The sequence below is a fragment of the Nesoenas mayeri genome (genome assembly GCF_963082525.1).
Source record: "Nesoenas mayeri genome assembly, chromosome: 4".
Taxonomy (NCBI): Eukaryota; Metazoa; Chordata; class Aves; order Columbiformes; family Columbidae; genus Nesoenas; species Nesoenas mayeri.
The window spans coordinates 74,801,682-74,825,667 of record NC_137540.1 but is presented as its reverse complement, the minus strand read 5'-3'; the positions used below and the strand labels follow the sequence as shown (position 1 = coordinate 74,825,667).

The 23,986-nt window shown below is 57.7% G+C and overlaps 4 protein-coding genes across 8 annotated transcripts in view; 2 read left to right on the top strand and 2 right to left on the bottom strand.

The window, feature by feature from the left end:
• Positions 1–211: 211 nt before the first annotated feature.
• LOC308039782 (vasotocin-neurophysin VT) lies at positions 212–2,497 on the top strand (the record flags this gene model as incomplete). Its single annotated transcript, XM_080343416.1, has 3 exons — positions 212–852; positions 1,539–1,740; positions 2,334–2,497. The coding sequence occupies exons 1-3, from the start codon at positions 676–678 to the stop codon at positions 2,495–2,497; spliced, it is 543 nt and encodes a 180-aa protein (XP_080199542.1). The 5' UTR covers positions 212–675.
• A 2,247-nt stretch (positions 2,498–4,744) lies between these two features.
• Positions 4,745–6,752, top strand: LOC308039783 (neurophysin 1-like; the record flags this gene model as incomplete). The annotated part of the gene is made up of 3 exons (XM_080343417.1): positions 4,745–4,864; positions 5,277–5,478; positions 6,703–6,752. 3 exons carry the CDS (start codon positions 4,745–4,747, stop codon positions 6,750–6,752), a joined length of 372 nt encoding a protein of 123 aa, XP_080199543.1.
• A 979-nt stretch (positions 6,753–7,731) lies between these two features.
• Positions 7,732–11,906, bottom strand: MRPS26 (mitochondrial ribosomal protein S26; the record flags this gene model as incomplete). Its single annotated transcript, XM_080343162.1, has 4 exons — positions 7,732–7,948; positions 8,265–8,388; positions 9,163–9,300; positions 11,632–11,906. 4 exons carry the CDS (start codon positions 11,904–11,906, stop codon positions 7,817–7,819), a joined length of 669 nt encoding a protein of 222 aa, XP_080199288.1. The 3' UTR covers positions 7,732–7,816.
• A 7,793-nt stretch (positions 11,907–19,699) lies between these two features.
• PTPRA (protein tyrosine phosphatase receptor type A) overlaps positions 19,700–23,986 on the bottom strand; it is a 130,520-nt gene continuing 126,233 nt past the window's right edge. For all 5 annotated transcript variants that reach the window (XM_080344414.1, XM_080344413.1, XM_080344415.1 and 2 more), the window contains 5 exons: positions 22,711–22,845; positions 22,134–22,259; positions 21,570–21,721; positions 21,140–21,275; positions 19,700–20,129 (listed from right to left, as the gene is read on the bottom strand). In XM_080344414.1, the coding sequence (XP_080200540.1) occupies positions 20,055–20,129; positions 21,140–21,275; positions 21,570–21,721; positions 22,134–22,259; positions 22,711–22,845 (624 nt within the window). In that variant the 3' untranslated portion in view covers positions 19,700–20,054. The remainder of the gene's footprint in view (positions 20,130–21,139; positions 21,276–21,569; positions 21,722–22,133; positions 22,260–22,710; positions 22,846–23,986) is intronic.

Below are 23,986 nucleotides of genomic sequence, written 5' to 3'. Positions count from 1 at the left end.
TCTAAGCCAGCATCCCTCCCAAACCTGCATCCCTTCCCAAAACAGCATCTTCTAAGCCAGCATCCCTCCCAAACCTGCATCCCTTCCCAAAACAGCATCTTCTAAGCCAGCATCCCTCCCAAACCTGCATCCCTTCCCAAAACAGCATCTTCTAAGCCAGCATCCCTCCCAAGCCTGCATCCCTTCCCAAAACAGCATCTTCTAACCCAGCATCCCTCCCAAGCCTGCATCCCTTCCCAAAACAGCATCTTCTAACCCAGCATCCCTCCCAAGCCTGCATCCCTTCCCAAAACAGCATCTTCTAAGCCAGCATCCCTCCCAAACCTGTATCCCTTCCCAAAACAGCATCTTCCAAACAAACACCCCTCCCTGAACCAGCACCTTCTACCTGAGCACCCCACCCCAAACCCGCACCCCCCATCCCTGGGGTGTCCCTGAGAGCAGCCACAGCTCGGGGAGGGGGGGATTCACCAGCCCTGAGCGCTGCCGCTCGCACTGAATCACTTCAATTACAGTCTCTTGGATGCGATTTGGGAAAAGAAAAGAAAAGAAAAAAAAGAAGAAAAAACACACAACAACAACAAAAAACCCAACCCAGCCCTCTTCTTCCTCCTCCTCCTCCCCTGGGAAGGGGCCACAGCAGCATAAATAGCGGGCGGTGCAGCCCAGGGCCAGATGCAGAAGCAGCAGCTTCCCCCGGCACGCGTGGCACGGCTGCGGGCACCCTGCGCCATGGCAGAGCCTTCGCTGCCCCTCTCCTTCCTCTGCCTCCTCGCCTTGTCCTCCGCCTGCTACATCCAGAACTGTCCCCGCGGCGGGAAGCGGGCGCTGGCCGACACAGCCCTCCGACAGGTACGGGGGCTTCTGGGGATGGGATGGGGCTTTTGGGGGGGGTGTGAGGTGCAGAGGGTCCCTGCCACCCATAGGCACCCTTGGCTGTGCCGCCGTCCCGCAGGCAGTGTGGTGCATTGCTTTTTTGGGGGAGGTTAGGGGACATGCCCAAGGGCATGTGGTGGGGCAGTGGCGGAGGAATGAGCAGCTTGAGATGTGGGTGTCACCTTCAAGGAGGGGACCACAGCCAAGCATCCCTATGCGGGGACACGGCACCCCCAGGGAGTGGGGATGGGGACATTGGGGATTAGGGCTGTGGGGCATTGGAACAGGCTGCCCGGGGCAGTGGGGGAGTCACCATCCCCGGAGGGGTTGAAAAGTCGCTTAGATGAGGTTCTTAGGGACGTGGGTTAGTGTTGGAGCTAGGTTACGGTTGGACTCATGATCCTGAGGGTCTCTTCCAACCAAAATGATTGTATGACTCTATCCTATGACATGGGGGGCAGCGGGAGCCCCCAAAGCAGGGACCCTCCAAAGCAGGGCCACACTGCTAATGGTGGGAACAAGCCACCCCATACCAGCATGACACCCCGTGGGCTGGTGAAACAGGGTGGGGGCTACTTTCAAATACAAAGGGCTACAAGCAGGGTGCCCTCCCCCCTTTTTTTTGAGGGGGTACAGGGGACTCAAGCAGCTCCTCCCCGCAGTGCATGCCCTGTGGCCCTGGGAACAGAGGCAATTGCTTCGGCCCTGGCATCTGCTGCGGCCCCGAGCTGGGCTGTTACCTGGGCACGGCCGAGACGCGCCGCTGCACCGAGGAAGACTACCTGCCTTCGCCCTGCCAGGCCGGCGGGCAGCCCTGCGGCTCCGGGGGCCGCTGCGCCGCTCCCGGCATCTGCTGCAGCGCCGGTAACACGGGGGACGCCGGGGAGGGGAGTTTGGGGGGGTCTTGGGACCATGGGGGAGTGGGGATGGCGTGGGGAACTCCTTCCTTGTGATGGGGAAACTGAGGCATGGAGCGTGGGGGTGATTTGGGGATAGTCGGATTCAGGCTGGACATGGGGGAGAAATTGTTGTCCCTGAGGGTGGTGAGAGCCTGGCCCAGGTTGGCCAGAGAGGTGGTGGATGAACCATCCCTGGAGACATCCCAGGCCAGGCTGGACGGGGCTCTGAGCAACCTGAGCTGCTGAAGATGTCCCTGTCATGGCAGGGGGGGCACTGGGGGGCTGGAACGGTCCCTTCAACCCAAACTGTTCTGTGATTCTGTGACTGGGCTGGGAGCTCATTCCCAAGCCACCCCCGTGAGATATTTCCCAACCAGGCACACATTTTCTTCCCATTGTGCCAAAAACCCCCATCCAGCCCCATTCCCTGGTTAACACGAGGGACAAAGCTGCGTGCGCACCCCAGGCTGCCACCAACCCCTTCCCCACCCGAAAAGAAACCACTCGTGGGTCCCAAATAACCCCGTTCCCTTCCCAACGTTTCGTTTTCTATTGAAGAAACGTGCGCGATGGACGCCGGCTGCCTGGACGAGGGCAGCGATGGGGCTCAGGACACGGCGGAGAAGAACCTGACGGTGCTGGACGGTTCTGCTGGAGATCTGCTCCTCAGGCTGATGCATTTGGCCAACCGGCAGCAGCAGGGCAAGCACCCCCTCCTCTGAGCGTCCCCCCCCCCGGCACCGAGCCCCCCGAACCGCACTTGTAAATTTGAGACCCAATAAAAGTCCTTGTGCACTGTGGTGGCTTCGTGCAGGGTCATGGGGTGCTGTTAGGAACACATTTGGGGCTTGGGGATGGTGGGGTGGAGGTTGGTGTGTATACATCCCCCCACACTCCCCAAATCCCCACCCAGCCCCACACAGTTCAGCTCCCACCCATGGTGGTTTTGCTGGGCTTGGGTGCAGGATTTGGTCCCATCCTTACAGCACAAAGGGATATAAGCTCAGGATTTAGGATCCAGCCACCCAATCCCACCCCAGGGGCCCCGGCAGCACCCATGGGTGCTGGGTGTCCCCTAAGACTGGGGATAGCTGAGATGTGCCACCATCTCCTTACCTCCCATCCAAGACCCCTTTTGGGGGCAGATTCGGGGCCTCATTGCCTTCAGGAACCAGCACATCAGGAGACTTCAAACCACATCTACTAAAAATGATAAAAAAATAACGAAAAGCACCTAAAGAAACCCCAAAAGTGGAAAGATTAAGGTCCCCAGCTTCATACACCCCCCCAAGGGCTGGTCTTGTCTTTTCCATCATCACCACACAAACTGGTCCCCATCAGACACCAATGGGCAGGATCGGCCCCCTCAGTTATCCCACCACCACCCCCCAAATTTGGGGACCCGCCACCCCAGCCCTCCCCAGCTCTCTTACCCTGGCGGGGTCCCGGCTCCGGGCTTGAATGTGACAGTGGCGCAAGGGACACTCGTCCTTTATAGCGTCCCCGCGGGAGGTGGCACCTCGGTGGAGGTGGAGCTCGGCCACGCGGGTGGGACCCATCCTGCCCCCAGCACCTCCCGATCCACCCAGCGCCTGCTCCCCACCACCAGCATCTCATCCCAGCCCTGCGGAGGGGAGGGACCCCAAAATCACCCCAAATAAATCACTGGGAAAGGGGCAGCGTTGATGTGGGTGGGTGACCCCGCGCTGGATGAAGAACAGGGGGTGATGAAGCTAGCATGGGTGCTCAGCCCATCCTGGGGGGCAGGAGGTGAACCCCAACATCTCAGACACATCCCTGAGCAGGATGATGCTCCAGACCTATAGGAGCCTCAGCGTCAGGGTGTCAACACCCCCAAAAACCAGCAGAGTTGATAACTGGGTGGGTTATTTTCCACATCTGTCTCCCCAAAACACATCCCACAGGAGTGGGGACACCCCCAAACTCGCTGAGCCGCTGAGGCACCACAGGCAGGTCCTGAGCCCCATGTCCAAACCATTAACACAGACCCTGGCGCCTGGTGCGTCCCCAGGGACCAGGACTCACCTCATCACCGGCCGCCCTAAGTGACACATTTGGAGTCGCGGCGGAGGGGACGACGAGAGGTCACGGTTTTCACTCTCCGGGCTGCCTAATTCCCAATTAAACAGGCGCAGGGAGGGACCGGGGTCACGGTCTCGATAGACACGAGGTTTGTCCGCAGCGGAGGAATTTATTCAAGCCGGGAAGCTCTTAATTGCGGTAACGAAGGCGAGGGGTCGCAGTGATTGCATCAGCCTCAGGGATGGTTCTCCAGGTCCTTCACCTGCTGACGTTGTGGGGCTGGGGCAGCCACCAAGCCCCAAGGCAGAAAATATGGGGATTTGGGGGTTTTCAGGCTTTTGCCGATGAGGTTTGGTGGTTTTAAGCTAAAAAGGGTGAACGCAGGCAAGGATGGGCTTGGTGTCACCATCATCCCAGAGCGGGACATCCCCAAAAATACATGGAGGGGTGGAAAGGACCGAAACATTTCCCACCCCAGATTCCACTGATGCCCCTAGAGGAGGATTCAGATTTATCTCCCCCCCACCAGAAGGGATTTGAAGTCAAGGGGTGCACAAAGCCCCTGCTCACCCCACTCCTGGGGTGACACGTCCTGCCAGGCTCTGGAGATGCCCAATTTCATCCCTATGGGACAGGACACGCAGCCGGCGAGCGCAGACGGGACACAAGCCCAAAACCAGCCCCCGCATGTCCCCCCCGCTGCTGTCGGACTCATCGCCAAAGAAAAACCAACACCCCGGGCCTGACCTCACGTCCTCGACCTCCATTATGACCGAGCCCTTCGGTGTGGACATCAATGCCTTGTGGTTTTTAAGGATAAAACGGGTGACGCCGGTGCCGGAATGTGTAAGTAGGAGCTGGCGCTATATAAACATGACCCGCCGGCCGGGATGAGAAGCCGAAAAGCTCCCCGAAGCCCCATGGCCATGGTTGGCAAAGCGCTGGCCCTCTGCCTGCTGGGGCTCCTGGCTCTGTCCTCCGCTTGCTACATCCAGAACTGCCCCATCGGGGGCAAACGTGCCGTCCTGGACATGGACATCAGGAAGGTACGTCCTGGGGGGGCTGGGAGATCCCTGGACCCCTCCTTCCCTTCCCCAAACTGCCCCCAGGGTGCTGGTGGGTGGAAAAGACCAAGGTAAAGAATCATGGAATAGTTTGGGTTGAAGGGACCTTTGCAGCCCCCCCAGTGCCACCCCTGCCATGAGCAGGGACATCTTCACCAGCTCAGGTTGCTCAGAGCCCCGTCCAGCCTGGCCTGGGATGTCTCCATGGATGGGGCACCTGTGGGCAAGCTGGGATGGGGTCTCACCACACTCAGTGCGCAAAATTTCAGCCCAAATCTCCCCTTTTCTAATTTAAAACCATCACCCCTTGTCTTATAGCAACAGCCCAACCTCATCCCCAACCTTTGGTGCTTTCCTAAATAACCCCCCCGTTTCTCTCCCCATTCCCACTCAGTGCCTGCCCTGCGGTCCCAGGAACAAGGGGCGCTGCTTCGGTCCCAACATCTGCTGCGGGGAAGAGCTGGGTTGCTACATGGGAACGGCCGAGACGCTGCGGTGCCAGGAGGAGAACTTCTTGCCCACCCCCTGCGAGTCGGGACGCAAACCCTGCGGCAGCGGGGGGAGCTGCGCCGCCCCCGGGCTCTGCTGCGGCAGCGGTGAGGGGGCACCGGCGATTCGGGGGGGTGGTGTACAAGCGGGAGAGGGGACGCTGCCCAAGGGATGGTGTTTGTCACGTCCGTCTGTCTCCACAGCACCCAGCGCAGGGCAGATCGATTTTGACGACAGGGAAGGCGATAACGGCCTGGGAGGTTTGGGGGAAGAGGGAAAAGTGGAAAAGAAGCAAATTAGGGGGCTGAGCAAGCGGCAGGAGCCAAGTAGGGTGGTCTGTACCTTGTCCTGCTTTCATTGCCAAAAATCCTGCTTCCATGTCCAAAAAATCCCCCTTCCATGCCCCAAAAATGCCTCCTTCCATCTCCCAAAAGAAACCTCCTTCCATTTCCCAAAAAATCCTTCTTCCACCTCCCAAAAATCCTCCTTCCATCTCTCAAAAATATCCTCCTTCCATCTCTCAAAAATATCCTCCTTCCATGCCCCAAAAAGTCCTCCTTCCATGCCCCAAAAAGTCCTCCTTCCATGCCCCAAAAACCCTCCTTCCATGCCTCAAAAATCCTCCTTCCATGCCCCAAAAACCCTCCTTCCATGCCCCAAAAACCCTCCTTCCATCTCCCAAAACCCCTCCTTCCACCTCCCAAAACCCCTCCTTCCATCTCCCAAAAAATCCTCCTTCCATGCCCAAAAAACCCTCCTTCCATTCCCCAAAAAATCCTCGTTCCATATCTCAAAAATATCCTCCTTCCATGCCAAAAAAACTCTTCCTTCTATGCCCAAAACAATCCTCCTTCCGTGCCCAAAAAACCCTCCTTCCATCTCCCAAAATATCTCCCTTCTACATCTCGAAAAATCCTCCATCTGCCAAAAAATCCTCCTTCCATTCCCCAAAAAATCCTCCTCCCATTCCCAAATAATCCTCCTTCCATGCCCCAAAATCCTCCATTTCCAAAAATCCTCCTTCCATCTCCCAAAAACCCTCCTTCCATCTCCCAAAAACCCTCCTTCCATCTCCCAAAAGTCCTCCTTCCATCTCCCAAAAAATCCTCCTTCCATGCCCAAGAAGTCCTCCATCCATGCCCCACATCCCAGCCTCCTCCCCAAGTCAGTCACTATCGGAGATGCTGCTATTATACAAATCCTGGGGTGAATTTGGGAGGGTACAGGACACAACCCCGCTCGGTGTCACTAAAACCCACGCCGGGGTGGCTGCGCAGGCGGGTTCGTGCCGCTCGGTTGCTCACCGCGCTGTCCCCTCTCTCCCCGGGCAGAGGGTTGTGTGCTCGACTCGTCCTGCGACCAAGAGGTGCCCTTTGCGTAGAGAGCGGGAGGGAAGAACCAGATCTCGGATCTATAGTCGCACCAGCCCAGGCTGAGAACAGACGAGCCAAGCTCTGCAACTTGTGATCTTCATTAGAAATAAAACTTGTACAGGAAAACAAAAGGTCTGTGTTTTTTGTGCGCTTGTCACCTTTAGGTACAGACTCAAGCTGGAGGGAAAATATCCGTTTTTAGGAAAGTTTAGATAAAAAGCAAGTGAGGGAGAACACAGGGACCTGTGGTCAGTCCACCTGAACCACAGCAGGGTGTGGTTTTTTGGGTGTCAGCCCAAAAAAAGGGGGGTTTGGGGGCAAACTGGACCTCTGGTGAGCTTAGGGAGCATCAAAGTGAGCGTGGTTTGGTCTGAGAGACCACAATAAACCAAACTGGCCAAAGAGGATGCAGAGTAATTACAATATTCTTTACAACTTAACGCCCCGGTGATGAGTAAAATAATGCTCAAGAGGGAGAAAGGGAAAAGATGTAAGAACTGGTATCAATGAGACATCCTCTGCACGATTTTTGCACACAGCTGCACCAACAGATGCAGAAAGGAGGGTTGAAAGGATGAGCAGGAAGGACACGTCTTCCCACCGCAGCCGAAACAGGAGACAAAATCAATTCTTCCCTCTCCAACAACAAAAAGCAGAGGGTGGTGTTTCCTGCAAAGCCATTCCGACCTCGTTTCCTCCCAAAAGCATCTGGAGGGGTCGCCAGGCAAATGGGGGGCGCTCAGAATCAGGATCTGCCTCGGGCCGCTCCTGCTCTTCACCCCATGCGCTCAGTGTGGACATGGGAGGGATCCAAAGCGGGATCCGGGGACGTGGGGGTGGAATTGTGATGGGAACACAAACCCCAGTGGCTCCCATGAACTGCTGGAGCCTCCGCCGCTCCCTGGAACCCTTCAACCCCAAATTTCTCCCGCACCCCCATCCCACCGGCGTTCACCCTTCAGAAGAACCACAGCCAGACCCCGCGGGCTTTTTCCAACAATTCCGTGGGCGATTTATACATTAAAAGGAATAAAGAAGCTCTGTAAACGGAGCCGTTAGACAAAAGCCGGACCTAAGACAACATGGTCCGTTTGACAATCCGCCCGTCCTTGTCGATGGCGAAGTTGTAGTTGCGCGGGTTGTCCAGGCACTCCTCGATCCGCGCGTCCAGGTTCTCGGGGGTGATGAAGGACTTGGCTTCCTCCTGAAGGAAGGACAAGGACCGGCTCGTAACTCACGAGCTGCGGGTGCCCTCCGAGTTCACAGATCTCTGGGAGACCCCAAGATGCCACCAGCGTCATTCCAGAGCAAGGAAACCTGGATTCTCTCCCTCGAGATTATTCCTCCCTCTGTTTTCAGAGCTCTCACTTCACCTAGATCCCACCCACGTGCTGTCAGTGCTCCTGGAAGGTGCTAAAACTTCCCAGCAACCAACATAAAAATCCCTTGGAAAACAAGCCCACGGCTTCCACAAGGATCCCATGGGCTATCAAACCCCTCGGGGCACCAGCTGCTCTCACCTGCAGCCGCAGAACCTCCTGCTCCTTCTCCTTCAGGAAAGCCTCCAGTTTCCTGGCCTGGTTCTCCGCAGCCTGGAGCTTCTGCCTCTTCTGCTCCTCCTCTTCTTTCCTAATTCTTTCCTCCCTGCCATATAGAAAATAAAAAGCTTTGTTTAATGTTTACACTCTTCAGGGCCGCACTTCAGTGAGACACATTAATCCCTTGTGATGTAAAGGTGCTAAATTGAGGTGCTGGAGCAGGTTGAGAGAAGGGAACGGAGCTGGTGAGGGGCTGGAGCACAAGTGTGATGGAGCGGCTGAGGGACCTGGGGGTTCAGCTGGAGAACAGGAGCTGAGGGGAGACCTTCTGATCTCTGAACTGCCTGAAAGGAGCTTGGAGCCAGGGGGGGTCGGGCTCTGCTCCCCAGGAACAAGCGCCAGGAGCAGAGGAAACGGCCTCAAGTTGCGCCAGGGGAGGTTGAGGTTGGATCTGGGGAACAATTTCTTCCCCAAAGGGCTGTGGGGCATTGGAACAGGCTGCCCAGGGCAGTGCTGGAGTCACCATCCCTGGAGGGCTGGACAGACGGACATGAGGTTCTCAGGACATGGGGCAGGGACAGATCTAACTGAACAGGGTGTTGAATTAAGCTGTGCACAAGCAAAAGTCAAAGCTGGTTCTGGACATGAGGAAGAAATTGTTGTCCCTGAGGGTGGTGAGAGCCTGGCCCAGGTTGGGCAGAGAGGTGGTGGATGAACCATCCATGGAGACATCCCAGGCCAGGCTGGACGGGGCTCTGAGCAACCTGAGCTGGTGAAGATGTCCCTGCTCATGGCAGGGGGGGCACTGGGGGAGCTGGGCAGGTCCTTTCCCACCCGAACCACTCTGTGCAGTGGCCGCTGCCCGTGGGGCCGGGCTGACCTGCGCAGCCGCTGCCGGGCGTTCTCCTCCTCGTTCCAGGCCATCAGCCTCCGGTGCTCCTCCGCCTGCTCCACCAAGTCCTCCCGGCACAGCGTCGCCTCCCGCTTGCGCTGCACAACCTCGGCCTTGAACTCGGCCCTGCCGGGGAGGGGACGGGGCCAGTGAGCTCCTGCCTGGGCTGGGAGCCCGGGGGCTTCTCACAAACTTGCTTTGTCCCGCACAGCAGCCCCAGCCCGGTCCTGACCACAAGGCAAACCCTCCCCTGCCCCACAGCAACTCCACAGCAACCCCACGGCCCTCTGCCCAGCCCCCAGCCAGAACCACAACCAACCCCACCTGCCCTTTTCCTGCCCCACAGAGCCACAATCAACCCTGCCCTGCCCCATAGCAGCTCCATAACCCTATATGCAGCCCCCCGCCCCATAACCAGCCCCCCGTCCACAGCAGCCCCATATCCAGTCCCACACCCAGCCTTGTCTCTCAGAGAAGCCCCACAGACCCACAGCCAGCCCCACAAACAGCCCCCCAACCCACTTCTGCACAAGGCAAACCCTCTCCTGCTTCACAGCAACCCCACAGCCCTATAGCCGCTCCCCTGCCCCATAACCAGCTCCCTGCCCCACAGCAGTCCCACATCCAGCCCCCTAGCTCTATACCCAGCTCCCTCCTTCACAGCAGCCCCACAACCCACTTCTGCACAAGCCCAACCAGCAACCCCACAGCCCTTTACTCAGCCCCAAAACTAGAGCCACAACCAGCCCCTCCCACCCCTCAGCAACCCCATAGACCTATACCTGTAACCAGCCCCACAGCCAGACCTCTCCCTCAAAGCCGACCCACAACGAGCCCCCCAACCCTCTTCTGCACAAGCCCAACCCTCCCCTACGCCACAGCAACCCTATAGCCCCATAACCAGCCCTGTGCCCCATACCCAGCCCCCCAGCCCTACAGCCACTTCCCTGCCCCACAGGAGTCCCACAATCAGCTCCCCAATCCAGTTCTGCACCACAAGGTTAACCCTTCCCTGCCCCATAGCAACCCCACAGCCCTATACCCAGCCCCACAACTAGAACCACAACCAGCCCCCCAAACCCACCCCTACCCCACAGCAGCTCCACAGCCCTATAGCCAGTCCCCTGCCCCATAACCAGCCTTGTCCCTCACAGCAGCCCTGCAGCCCCACAACCAGCCCTCAAATCACCTCTGCACAAGCTCAACCCTCCCCTGCCCCACAGCAACCCCACAGCCCTATAGCCAGCCCCATAACTAGAACCACAACCAGCCCCCCAACCATCCCCTGCCCCACAGCAACCCCACAGCCCCATATGCAGCCCCCAGCCCTATAACCAGAACCACAACGAGCCCCACAACCCTCCCCTGCCCCATAGCTTTATACCCAGCACCCAGCCCCATAACTAGAACCCCAATCAGTCCAACCCTTCCCTGCCCCACAGCAGCTCCACAGCCGGATATGCAACACCCAGCCCCATAACTAGAACCACAACCAGCCCCCCAACCCTCCCCTGCCCCACAGCAGGGCCACAGCCCCATATGCAGCATCCAGCCTCATAACTAGAACCACAACCAGCCCCCTAAACACATTCCTACCCCACAGCAACCCCATATGCAGCCCCCAGCCCTATAACCAGAGCCACAACGAGCCCCACAACCCTCCCCTGCCCCACAGCTTTATACCCAGCACCCAGCCCCATAACTAGAACCACAACCAGCCCCCCAACCCTCCCCTGCCCCACAGCAGCTCCACAACCCTATATGCAGAGCCCCAGCCCTATAACCAGAACCACAACGAGCTCCACAACCCTCCCCTGCCCCATAGCTTTATACCTAGCACCCAGCCCCATAACCAGAACCACAACCAGCCCCACAACACTTCGCTGCCCCACAGCAGCTCCACAGCCGGATATGCAGCACCCAGCCCCATAACTAGAACCACAACCAGCCCCACAACCCTCCCCTGCCCCACAGCAGCTTCACAACCCTATATGCAGAGCCCCAGCCCTATAACCAGAACCACAACGAGCTCCACAACCCTCCCCTGCCCCACAGCTTTATACCCAGCACCCAGCCCCATAACCAGAACCACAACCAGCCCCCCAACCCTCCCTGCCCCACAGCAGCTCCACAGCCCCATATGCAGCATCCAGCCTCACAACTAGAACCACAACCAGCCCCCCAAACACATTCCTACCCCACAGCAACTCCATATGCAGCACCCAGCCCTATAACCAGAACCACAACGAGCCCCACAACCCTCCCCTGCCCCACAGCTTTATACCCAGCACCCAGCCCCATAACCAGAACCACAACCAGCCCCCCAAACACTCCTACCCCACAGCAACCCCACATGCAGCACCCAGCCCTATAACCAGAACCACAACCAGCCCCCCAACCCTCCCCTGCCCCACAGCAGCTCCACAGCCCCGTAGCCACACCCGGCCCCGGCGGTACCGCAGGGCGCTGAGCACCAGCCGGTGCAGCCGGTACCGCTCCAGCACCACCAGCAGCTCCTCGGGGTCCACGGGCGGCGGCACCTTCAACCGCGACGCCTTGGACTTGGCGGGGGGGTCGTGCCGCGTTTTGCGGCCCCGTGCCGGGAGCAGCCGCGGGCCCCAGGCGGGGAAGGGGCCGGGGAAGGGGCTGGGGCCCGGTCCCGGTCCCGGGGACCCGGCGGGGCCCAGCGCCGCCAGCGGGCCCGGCCGGAGCCGCCTCAGCAGCGGCAGCATGGCGGCCGGAAGTGACGTGTCGCCGACCCGCCCGCGGGGAGAGTGGGAGTGGAAGAGAGGCCTGATGGGAAATGGAGTGAGGGACACGGGACACGGGAACCCACGGGACACGGGAATCCACGGGGACACGGGAATCCACGGGGACACGGGAACCCACGGGACACGGGAACCCACGGGACATGGGAACCCACACGGGAATCCACGGGGACACGGGAACCCACGGGGACACGGGAACTACGGGACATGGGAACCGACACGGGAATCCACGGGGACACGGGAACCCACACGGGGACACGGGAACCCACGGGACACGGGAACCCACGGGACATGGGAACCGACACGGGAACCACGGGGACACGGGAACCCACGGGACACGGGAACCGACACGGGAATCCACGGAGACACGGGAACCCACGGGACATGGGAACCGACACGGGAACCACGGGGACACGGGAATCCACGGGACACCGGAACCGACACGGGAACCACAGGGACACGGGAACCCACGGGACGTGGGAACTGACACGGGAACTCCACGGGAAACGGGAACCAAGGGACACGAGAACCAAGGGATATGGACCCACGGGACATGGAACCCACGGGACACGGGCACCCACGGGACACGGGAGTTGACACGGGAACCAAGGAACACAGGATATGGACAGGAACATGGGATATGACCCACGAGACACGGGAACCCACGGGGGACACGGGAACCACGGAACACGAGACACAGGAAGCGCCACGGGACACGGGAACCCACGGGGACAGAACCCCACGGGACACGGGGACCCCCGGGACATCGGAACTCCCCCCACGGGACACGGGAACCAAGGGACACGGAACCCACGGGGCACAGAACGCCACGGGACACGGAGTTAAGGGGACACGGAACCTCCATGCGATGCAGAACCCCGGAGGACACGGAGCTGCCCCACGGGACCCCACGGGATACAGAACCCCCCACAGGACACGGGAACCCCCGCGGGACATAGGGACCATGGGACACGGGAACCCATGGGGCACAGAACCCCCCACGGGACCCCACAGGACACGGCACTGCCCCACGGGAACCCCCATGGGACACGGACCCCCGTGGGACACGGGCCCTGCCCAGCAGAGGACAGAGCCCCCCATGGAAAACATCCCCCTACGGCACAGCCCCCCTGTGACACGGCCCCCACGGGACACGCCACCCCCGCACACACCCACGCGTGACCCCCCCTCCCTCCCCCGCAGCCGCCACCACGCCGCACAGGCTCCCCCCGAGCCCCTTTATTTCCCGCGGGGCCCCGCGGCCGCTCCCGGATCGGTCCCGCGTGGGGTCGGTCCTGCGTGGGTCGGTCAGCGCAGCGCAGCGCCCTGCGGGGAGCGGGATCGTGGGGGCCGGGACAGGACCTTCCCGTGTCCCCCCCCTCCCCACGGTGTCCCCTCCCGTCCCCACTCACCGGCAGCGGCTCCTCCCGCCGCGGGGGACACGCGTGGGAGCGGCAGCGCCATAGCGGGACCGAGACCTGCGGGACAGGGGCTGCCGTGGAGGGGGGGGTACACAGTTCCGGGGGGGGACACACCTAACACCGTGGGGGGGATATAAACCCGGGGACACAGACACAACCCACGGGGGGACACACAGCCCGGGGAGGGGACACATAACACCGGGTGAGGATATAAACCCGGACACACACACAACCCACGGGGGGACACACAGCCCGGGGGGGGACACATAACACCGGGTGGGGATATAAACCCGGACACACACACAACCCACGGGGGGACACACAGCCCGGGGGGGGGGGACACATAACACGGGGTGTGGGGGGGGATATAATATAAACCCAGGGTTTAATCCAGAGGTTAATCTGGGGAGGGTAACACGGGGGGGTATAATGTGGGGGGGATATTAACCCGGGGACACACACACAACCCACGGGGGGACACCCAGCCCGGGGGGGACACACATAACACCGTGGGGGGGATATAAACCCGGGGACACACACACAACCCACGGGGGGGACACACAGCCCGGGGGGGACACATAACATCATGGAGGGGATATAAACCCGGGGACACACACACAACCCACGGGGGGACACACAGCCCGGGGGGGACACATAACACCGTGGGGGGGATATAAACCCGGGGACACACACACAACCCACGGGGGGACACCCAGCCCGGGGGGGGACACATAACACCGTGGGGGGGATATAAACCCGGGGACACACACACAACCCACGGGGGGACACACAGCCCGGGGGGGACACATAACATCGTGGGGGGGATATAAACCCGGGGACACACACACAACCCACGGGGGGACACACAGCCCGGGGGGGACACATAACATCGTGGGGGGGATATAAACCCGGGGACACACACACAACCCACGGGGGGACACCCAGCCCGGGGGGGACACATAACACGGGGTGGGGGGGGATATAAACCCGGGGTTTAATCCGGAGGTTAATCTGGGGAGGGTAACACGGGGGGGTATAATCTGGGGGGATATAAATCTTGGGGGGGCGAGGGGGGAACCGGCGGGGGGATAATCCAGAGGATAATTTGGCGGTGGGGAACTCTTGGGGGGTTATAACTCCGGGGTGGGGCGAACTCAGTGGGGAATATAACAATGGGGGGGAGTTGTGGGGAGGGGGGGATGATCCTAATGTGGGGGAGCGTAACCCGAGGAGGGGGGATCGGGAGGGGTATAAATCCGTGGGGGGGCGAAAGTGGGGGGTAAAATGACCACAGGGGGGGGCACATAATAATCCAGGGAAGGGGACAAAGCAAGCGGGTTATAACCCCGGGATCGGGGGGTTTACCCCGGGGGGGTCACCCCGGGGGTGCTGGGCCCTACCTGCCGGGCCGGGGGGGGGCCCAAGTCCCGCTTGCCCCCCGGGTACCAGCCGTGGGACCAGTGCTGGCCCGGGCAGGGGGCGGCCAGGAGCAGCAGCAGCGCCAGCAGCACCAGGGACCTGCGGGGGGACATGGCCGGGGGGGCTGCGGGGACATGGGGAACACTGTGACACCGGCACCCACCCAGGGGACACCCCGGGGGGGGCTGCTGGGGGTGCAGATGCTGGGGAGGATGAGCACCCATGGGTGCTGCTTGGGGTGGGTCCTGCAAAGATGGGCGCCCAGGGGTCCTGTTTGGAGTGGGTTGGGATGGAGATGTGGAGGTGATGAGCACCTATGGGTGCTGCTGGGGTGGGTTGGGATGGAGATGTGGAGGTGATGAGCACCCGTGGGTGCTGCTGGGGTGGGTTGGGATGGAGATGTGGAGGTGATGAGCACCCGTGGGTGCTGCTGGGGTGGGTTGGGATGGAGATGTGGAGGTGATGAGCACCCATGGGTGCTGCTGGGGTGGGTTGGGATGGAGATGTGGAGATGATGAGCACCCGTGGGTGCTGCTGGGGTGGGTTGGGATGGAGATGTGGAGGTGATGAGCACCCGTGGGTGCTGCTGGGGTGGGTTGGGATGGAGATGTGGAGGTGATGAGCACCCATGGGTGCTGCTGGGGTGGGTTGGGATGGAGATGTGGAGGTGATGAGCACCCGTGGGTGCTGCTGGGTGGGTTGGGGTGGAGATGTGGAGGTGATGAGCACCCGTGGGTGCTGCTGGGGTGGGTTGGGATGGAGATGTGGAGGTGATGAGCACCTATGGGTGCTGCTGGGGTGGGTTGGGATGGAGATGTGGAGGTGATGAGCACCCGTGGGTGCTGCTGGGGTGGGTTGGGATGGAGATGTGGAGGTGATGAGCACCCGTGGGTGCTGCTGGGGTGGGTTGGGATGGAGATGTGGAGGTGATGAGCACCCGTGGGTGCTGCTGGGGTGGGTTGGGATGGAGATGTGGAGGTGATGAGCACCTATGGGTGCTGCTGGGGTGGGTTGGGATGGAGATGTGGAGGTGATGAGCACCTATGGGTGCTGCTGGGGTGGGTTGGGATGGAGATGTGGAGGTGATGAGCACCCGTGGGTGCTGCTGGGGTGGGTTGGGATGGAGATGTGGAGGTGATGAGCACCTATGGGTGCTGCTGGGGTGGGTTGGGATGGAGATGTGGAGGTGATGAGCACCTATGGGTCCTATTTGGGGTGGGTTTGGGATGGAGATACTGGAGGGGTTCAGCACCCATGGATGCTGCTGCAGCAGGTTTGGGATGGAGATGCAGAAGGGATGAGCACCCATGGGTACTGCTGGGGTGGGTTGGGATGGAGATGTGGAGGTGATGAGCACCCATGGGTGCTGCTGGAGTGGGTTGGGATGGAGATATGGAGGTGATGAGCACCCGTGGGTGCTGCTGGAGTGGGCTGGGATGGAGATGTGGAGGTGATGAGCACCCATGGGTTCTGCTGGGGTGGGTTGGGGATGGAGATGCAGAGGATCTGAGCACCCATGGGTCCCGTTTGGGGTGGGTTGGGGATGGAGATGCAGAGGGGATCAGCACCCATGGGTGCTGCTGCAGCAGGTTTGGGATGGAGATCCAGAGGGGTTCAGCACCCATGGGTGCTCTTTGGGGTGGGCTGGGGATGGAGATACTGGAGGGGTTCAGCACCCATGGGTGCTGCTGCAGCCGTTTTGGGATGGAGATGTAGAGGGGCTCAGCACCCACAGGTCCCGTTTGGGGTGGGTTGGGGATGGAGATGCAGAGAGGCTCAGCACCCATGGGTGCTCTTTGGGGTGGGCATGTAGATGTGGAGGGTATGAGCACCCATGGGTGCTGCTGGGCTTTGTATCCAGCCTGGACAGCCCCCCCAGGGCACCATTTGGGTCAGATTCGGGGCGAGCAGGACCCCCCACCCCAGGGTCCCCACATGCCACCAGCACCCCCCTCAGCCCCCCCACCCCCAGCAGCCTCACCTGTCCGGTGGGTGACAGCGGTGACAGTGACAGTAGTGACAGTGGTGCTGGTGACAAACAGCTCCGCTATTTGTAGGGCTGGACATGGTGACGTCGGCCCTGCCATCGCTCCCATGGGGGACCGTGACCTCACCGGTGGCATCGGTGGCATCGGTGTCCTTGTGCCAGTCCCCGTCACCTCCTTCCCCCCCAAATCCCCTCGGCAGTGCCCTGACACCCCCTTTTTTTTTGGGGGGGGGGGGGGGTGTTCTATCCTGGGGATGCTCTTGCTGAATGAGGGAGTAAATTCTCCGTGCCTCAGTTTCCCCACCCAGCGCCAGCCCCCAGTTGAGCCGCCAGTGCCTGGTTGTGGGGGGCACGAGGGTGCTTGGGGGGTCCGTGTCCCCAGGGGGAGCCCCCACAGTGGCCAAGCGCAGCCCCTCCTATTGCAGGAGGGTTTATTTCTGTGTGTGATTTAGAGCTTTGGCCGAAATTCCCCCAAATTCAAGAATTAACATTTATTAATGGTGATGTTGGGTGCCAGGTGATGGTGGCAGCAGTGAAGTCATTTTTGGGGGTGTTTTGGGCTTGCTGCGGGGGGGGGGTCCCCTTGTCTCCACCATGTCACCTCCCCCACCAGAAAATTCCTGCTGGAAAACTCCATAACTGGACTCATGGGGTGGGTTTTCCCAGGATTTCTGAGGGTCCAGCCCCATGTCCCCCCAGTGCCCCCTTGGCTGGGGGGGGTGTCACTGTCCCCAAGCCCTGTTGCCCCCTGCAGTGATCCCGGGGGGGCACCCAGATGAATCCTGGGGGGCACCCAGATGAATCTTGGGGGTGAAACCTTCAGTCCCAGTTCTCCCAGTGCCTGCAGAGCTCCCCCACTAACCAGGACACGGTCGCTCCGACCACAGCGGGAACAAGGAGGGTGCTTCACCAGACACCTCTTTGTGACCAAAACAATATGAAAACAAACCACGTTAAGCTGTTTTTTAAACACAGGGTGCTACACCTCTGCGTCCTCAGGGCTCTTCTGCATCCTTAGGTCTTTCCTCAGCCATCAGGACTCTCTGGGTGTCCTGGCCCATCAGGGTTTCCTTCTGGTTTTCTTCTTCTGGGTGGGGAATGATAAAAATCAGTTCTTTTTTGCCCCTTTCTCTGATAATTCAAATTCTTCTCCATGATGGAGCCTCCATTGGGAAGAAAAATAACCCTAAATGTGTCTGGAGGGTGAAAAGATTGTACCGTCTTAATTGTTTTGGCCCTGAGGGTGGTGAGAGCCTGGCCCAGGTTGGCCAGAGAGGTGGTGGATGAACCATCCCTGGAGACATCCCAGGCCAGGCTGGACGGGGCTCTGAGCAACCTGAGCTGGTGAAGATGTCCCTGTCATGGCAGGGAGGGCACTGGGGGGGCTTTAAGGTCCCTTCAACCCAAACTTTTCCATGATTCTACGATTTGCATTTGCAGCTGTTTTTGTGGAATGTCACCCACCCAAGGGTGTGAAGTTGCCTCGATGATGTTGAATTTCTGGCCCGTTGCTCAAGTTCTGCTCCTGCACTTCCAAGGTGTAGGACCATGCGCATCCTTCCTGAGAAGCAGAAACACGGAGACATTGTTGGCAGGACCAAGTCAGATCATAGAATCATTGAATGCTTTGGGTGGGAAGGGACCTTTGAAGGTCACCTAGTCCAACCCCTGATGGATCAAGGTGCTTGGAGCAACCAGCTGAGTTCTAAATGTGCCCACATACAGATTTTAGCAGCTCTGGAGATGGTAGAAGACATGATCATAGAATCACAGAATGGTTTGGGTTAGAAGGGACCTTCAAAGCTCATCTAGACCAACCCTTGCCATGAGCAGGGACATCTTGACCAGCTCAGGTTGCTCAGATCTAAAATCTCCTCCAGGATCTAGGGCTGGAGGTCTCCTGGTCCAAGGATGGAGGCAAAGACCTGCAGCAGGTTGGGTGTGTGTGGTGGAGCCCAGAGGTCCTTTCTACCCATTGCTATGGCTGGAGAAAGCCTGGTTGTCTCCTCTGGGACACAGGGCTCTTCTCCCTCACTTTCAGCTGCACTTCACAGGAGAACTGAGGGTACAGAGAAGAAAAAATTAAATTAAAATAAAATAAAATAAAATAAAATAAACTCAGCCTCTGAAATAGAATTTCTCCAGCTGGTTTGTTCTCTGGACCTCGGCTGTTGGAAGATCTCCTGGGTTTCTCCAACGCTTTCCTGCTGGTGGGTTGGGTGGAGGTTGCTCTCCCAGCTTCATTTTAAAGCTGAGGAAGGAGGACGTGGGCACAAGGTCACAGGGTGGAAAATGGACACAGCTTGAGGTGGCTCCAAAACTTCTCGTTTGCTGCTGGTACAGAGCAGGAGGAGGGAAGGGACCGGGTGGCACTTGGGAGGAGACACAAGCGGTGAGAAGATGGAGCTGGGACCACGGGGAGCCACGTTCTCCCCCAAACCCCCTGCAGAAGCTGCAGGTCCCTCCTGGAAGGGACCAGGGGGACAATGGGGCCACTTCGACCATCCATGGTGACAACCACGATCCCCACAGTGGGTGTGAAATCTGGCACCAAACATGGACATTTCCTTCAGGGAGCAAAAACCCTTTTGTTACTCTGGTTGGTTGGTTGGTTGGTTTCTTGTTTTTTGGGTGAAATTCCTGCAGTCGCTGCTCTGGTCACTACAATTTCCAAACCCTCAAGGAGGAAACTTATTTTGCTTTTTATATAAAAATGAGGATATTTATATATATACACACACACAGAATAAGCCTTTTCTTCTTTTCTCCTTGGTTTTTTGTTAAAGAGCTGACCAGCGGAAAAATGTGAAACCATTTCCCTGCAGGTTCGGAAACGCTTGTGCTTGTGGGGTTGTGGGTTGTATTTGTTTTCATGTAAGATCCAGGATATCATTTTCTTCTTATTATCTTTTTTTAAAAGGCTTTACTCCCTCAAGAAAAAACAAAATCAAAAGATTTACAAACAAAATAACAGCCTGTATCAACTCTCCAGAAGAGAGATGGTAGGACAATATTAATCCAAACATCACGCTATTTAATTCCCCAATAAAACATTGGAAAAAAAAAGGAGCCAACAGTATCTGCACTAACACTTTGCTACATATAAAATCTCCAGCTAATACGAAGCTTATGGTACCAACCTCTAAAACAGTTAAGATATATACACATATTTTTTTTTGGGGGGAGGGGGTATATTAACAAACAGAATATTACAAAATATTAAAGAAGGCAACTCTTCTGTCATTTGTTTCTGGGAGTGGATTTTTGTTTTGTGTTGGTTTCTCTTCACTTGAAGTTGGCGTAGTCTGAGAAGGCGTCGATATATTCCTGCACCACCTTGTAGCAGAATTCGTACTGTTCCTGCGGGATTTGGGGGAGAACACGGCGTTAGATGGAGAAAATTCACACCTGAGATACAATGGGATGCTCCGTGCTCTGCACCTGCTGGGACCCAGCGGGGTCTGGTGTCCTCAGCCCAGAGCGAGCGCAGGAACCAGATGGTGCCGCCAACAAAAGAAACTGCGTTTCCCCTCCCACTTGAGTTTGACCCCAAGAAGACCCTCTAAAAAAATCCCTGAACATCCTTGCGAATCTCTATCAGAAGACTTCACCTAGTAACAGACTCACTGATCATTTTGGTTGGAAAAGACCCCCAAGATCATCGAGTCCAACCATTCCCCCACCCCTGGCACTGCCCCATGTCCCTGAGAACCTCATGTCCGTCTGTCCAACCCTCCAGGGATGGTGACTCCAGCACTGCCCTGGGCAGCCTGTTCCAATGCCCCACAGCCCTTTGGGGAAGAAATTGTTCCCCACATCCAACCTCAACCTCCCCTGGTGCAACTTGAGGCCGTTTCCTCTGCTCCTGGCGCTTGTTCCTGGGGAGCAGAGCCCGACCCCCCTGGCTCCAAGCTCCTTTCAGGCAGTTCAGAGATCAGAAGGTCTCCCCTCAGCTCCTGTTCTCCAGCTGAACCCCCCAGGTCCCTCAGCCGCTCCCATCACACTTGTGCTCCAGTCCCACCTGCTCCTCTCCCCTCCCTGCCCACCCAAGCCCATGCCAAAGCCACCCCAGGAGAGGTTTCAAGGCTCCTGGAACCCATAGATACATGGATTGTGGCTGAGTTGTCTCCAAGGAGGTTCCTACAGCTTGTGTCAATGCTCTAAAGGGGCTTGATGCCTTCAGCCAGCCAAGCTCCACTCTTCCAGTTGTCCTAACAGCAGGAAGAGGAGATACCTCCTGACCAACCTCCAACTCTCAGTCTTTCATGGAGAGATAAAACCTTCAACTGAGGAAGTTTTTGCTCAACATTGAGTTCCCAGCCCATTCCTGCTGAAGTCTGGGGTGGCAGGAGGAGCTCAGCTACACTTACCAGTGTCTGCACCATATGTGGCCTCTGTAGTCTTAAACTCTTCACCGTCTGAAAGACGTCGAGAATCCCTTCTGCCTTCACCCTTTCCAGGACAGTGCTCAGCGCACAGAAGGTGCCTGTTCTTCCTGCTCCGGCACTGCCAAAGAGAAACCAGAAGGTAAGGGAAACCATCCATCCTGACCGTGTTGGCTTTGTCCCGGGGACAATCCATAGGGGAACCACCAGAGAAATGGAGGAACCAACGTTCCTGCCTGAGTCTCTCCTAGTTTAGCTAGGACACGCTCTACAAGACGGAAGCCTTGCTTAGCTGAGCAGGAAAACCTCATATCGCATCTGCCCAGGCTGCTCCTGCTCAGCCCACGTCTTCTGAAGGACCAAAAGGTCCTTGCAGAGCAGATCCCCTTGGAGGGGTGACCAACCCAGGCTTTACCTGCAGTGCACAGTGATGGGGTGGTTGCCAGACTGTTGCTGCTGCTTCTGCACAGCTGCGATGATGTTGATCATTCCCTTCCCATCCCCGGGGATCCCAACTTCTGGCCAACCGTGGAAATGAAACTGCCGAATCTGTCGGCTCTTGTTTTCCTGGTGGAAGAGGAGAGTTTGTGGTCAATCAGTTTGCTTGAGGTCTGTATCAAGAAACCCACCAGCTTGAGGCTTTGGGGAAACCAACCACTGAGGAAAGCTGCTTGTGGAGTGGGGACATTCCTGTGGCACGGAGCAGGGTAGGATGTGGGGAATGGGGAGCAGGAGGGATGCTGGCGGTGGGCACAGGGACAAGGCAGGTGGATGGATTAAGAGCCATCAGGAGGACAGGAAACGCCTGAGGTGGGAGGTAAGCAGTAGGGAAGAAGGGGACAGACACTATTTTGGGATGATGGAGAAAATGGAGCTGAAGATGCCAGAGCAGCTGCAAGAGGAACCGCAAAGCACCAGAAACACCAGTGGGGCTTGAGGACACCCAAACCCAAAACCACCTGGAGTTCCAGACTCTTACCCTGGTGTTGGTTACCAGCAGGTCCCGCACCGTGTAGCTCTCACACTCCTCCTCTTTTTTCAGCTCCACAGTGATGTCTCCATAGGACACGGAGCCGTCAGACGGCCAGTACTGGGCACACTTCTCCTGAGAAAGCAGGACAAGAGGAGACAGGGTGAAGATCCTGTACTTTTCCCATGGGCTTGAATGGAATGAGTCTTCTCCTGGGACTGGCTGCTGCCCAAAGCCACGTGGGATCTCACAGAGTGGGTTGGGTTGGATGTGACCTTAAAGATCATCTAGTTCCAACCTCTGCCATGAGCAGGGACATCTTCACCAGCTCAGGTTGCTCAGAGCCCCGTCCAGCCTGGCCTGGGATGTCTCCAGGGATGGTTCATCCAACACCTCTCTGCCCAACCTGGGACAGGCTCTCACCACCCTCAGGGACAACAATTTCTTCCTCATGTCCAGCCTGAATCTCCCTCCTTTAGTTTAAAACCATCACCCCTTGTCCTATCACAACAGGCTCTGCTGAAAAGTCTGTCTCCATCTTTCTTATTGACCCCTTTGAAGCAGCGCAAGGTCCCCAGGTTCTCACCTGGCCTCTCTCCTCCAGCTCCGTCAGCATCACTATGGAGCAGGATTTCCACTCCCAGATCATCCTCCAGAAATCCTCTATCGTGTGCTGCAGCGGCCCTTGGCTGGCGATGTAGGAATCCTTCTGGCGATAACCCTGTGATGTGAAACCAGTGTTAGTGGTGAAACGGTGCTGGGAGCGGTGGCAGAAACGCTCCTGGACACGGTTTGGTTACCAAGCTCAGGGAATTTTTGGGAACATCATGGCTGTCCGTGTGAATAACCACAGCCTGGGCAGGGAAACTTGCTCTCACGGTGGGCTACGTCCCTCCGCACCACTGCTTGGCAGCCAAGGTGCCATCAGGCAGCGCTTCACCGGGGTAAGACCTTAGTTTTTAAAGAAAAACAGCTGAAGGAGGATCATATCCCCTATATTCATGGCCTCATCCACTTAGTGAAGAAAGATTTGGGTTTCCAGCACTCCTAAGCGACGTCGCAAAGTCCGAGCGTTGTAGCAGAGCCTTGCTTAAGCTCCAAATACTTCAGGTATGATTTTTACTAGGGATTTTTGGAAGGAAGTAAGCAAAATTAGATGTATCTAGATGAACTTTCAGGTCCTTTCCAACCCAAACCATTCTGTGAAAAACAGTAATAAGTCTGGGTGACTCTGGCTCTTCCACAACCACAAAGTGCTTCTGTTTCCAAAAAAGCCTCTGACGTTGCCCTGTGCCCTCGCTGCAGACTGTGACTAAAGATGCTTCGTCATTTGGAGTTTGTCATTTAAGCAAAGTTCAGCAGAGGCAGGAAATTGAATTCTCACCAAAAATTGCTTATGTGACATTTAAGCTTTTTGATCTCGATGCAGAACAAGGCAGAGCAACCTGCAGGGACCCAGCAAAGGAGATTTCAGGGAGCAATTAATTTGGGAGGTTATAACTGGGAACAAGTTGGTTTTACTGGTTCAACCATGGAAGTGATCATCCTTTGTGGGGGGAATAAAAAAGTGCCATTAGGAGATGCAGAGAGAAATTGGGCTGGAAAAGAGCAGGGCTCTGTCACTTCTCCAGCGCTGGCATCACTGCAAGAAGATAAATACTCGTACAAGATGCATCCCTGAAGTTAATACGGTTTCTGATGAGAATAGAATGTGCGATCACTTAGCGCCTCCTCGGAGGGAGGAAAGCACTTAACCTCGCTGCCTCGCCACCCGCTGTCACCCAGACAGGTGAAATGGGATTGACCTGGTTTTTCTCCAGGGGTTTGGGATCTGTGTATCGCTCCGTGACCCAATCTAGCAG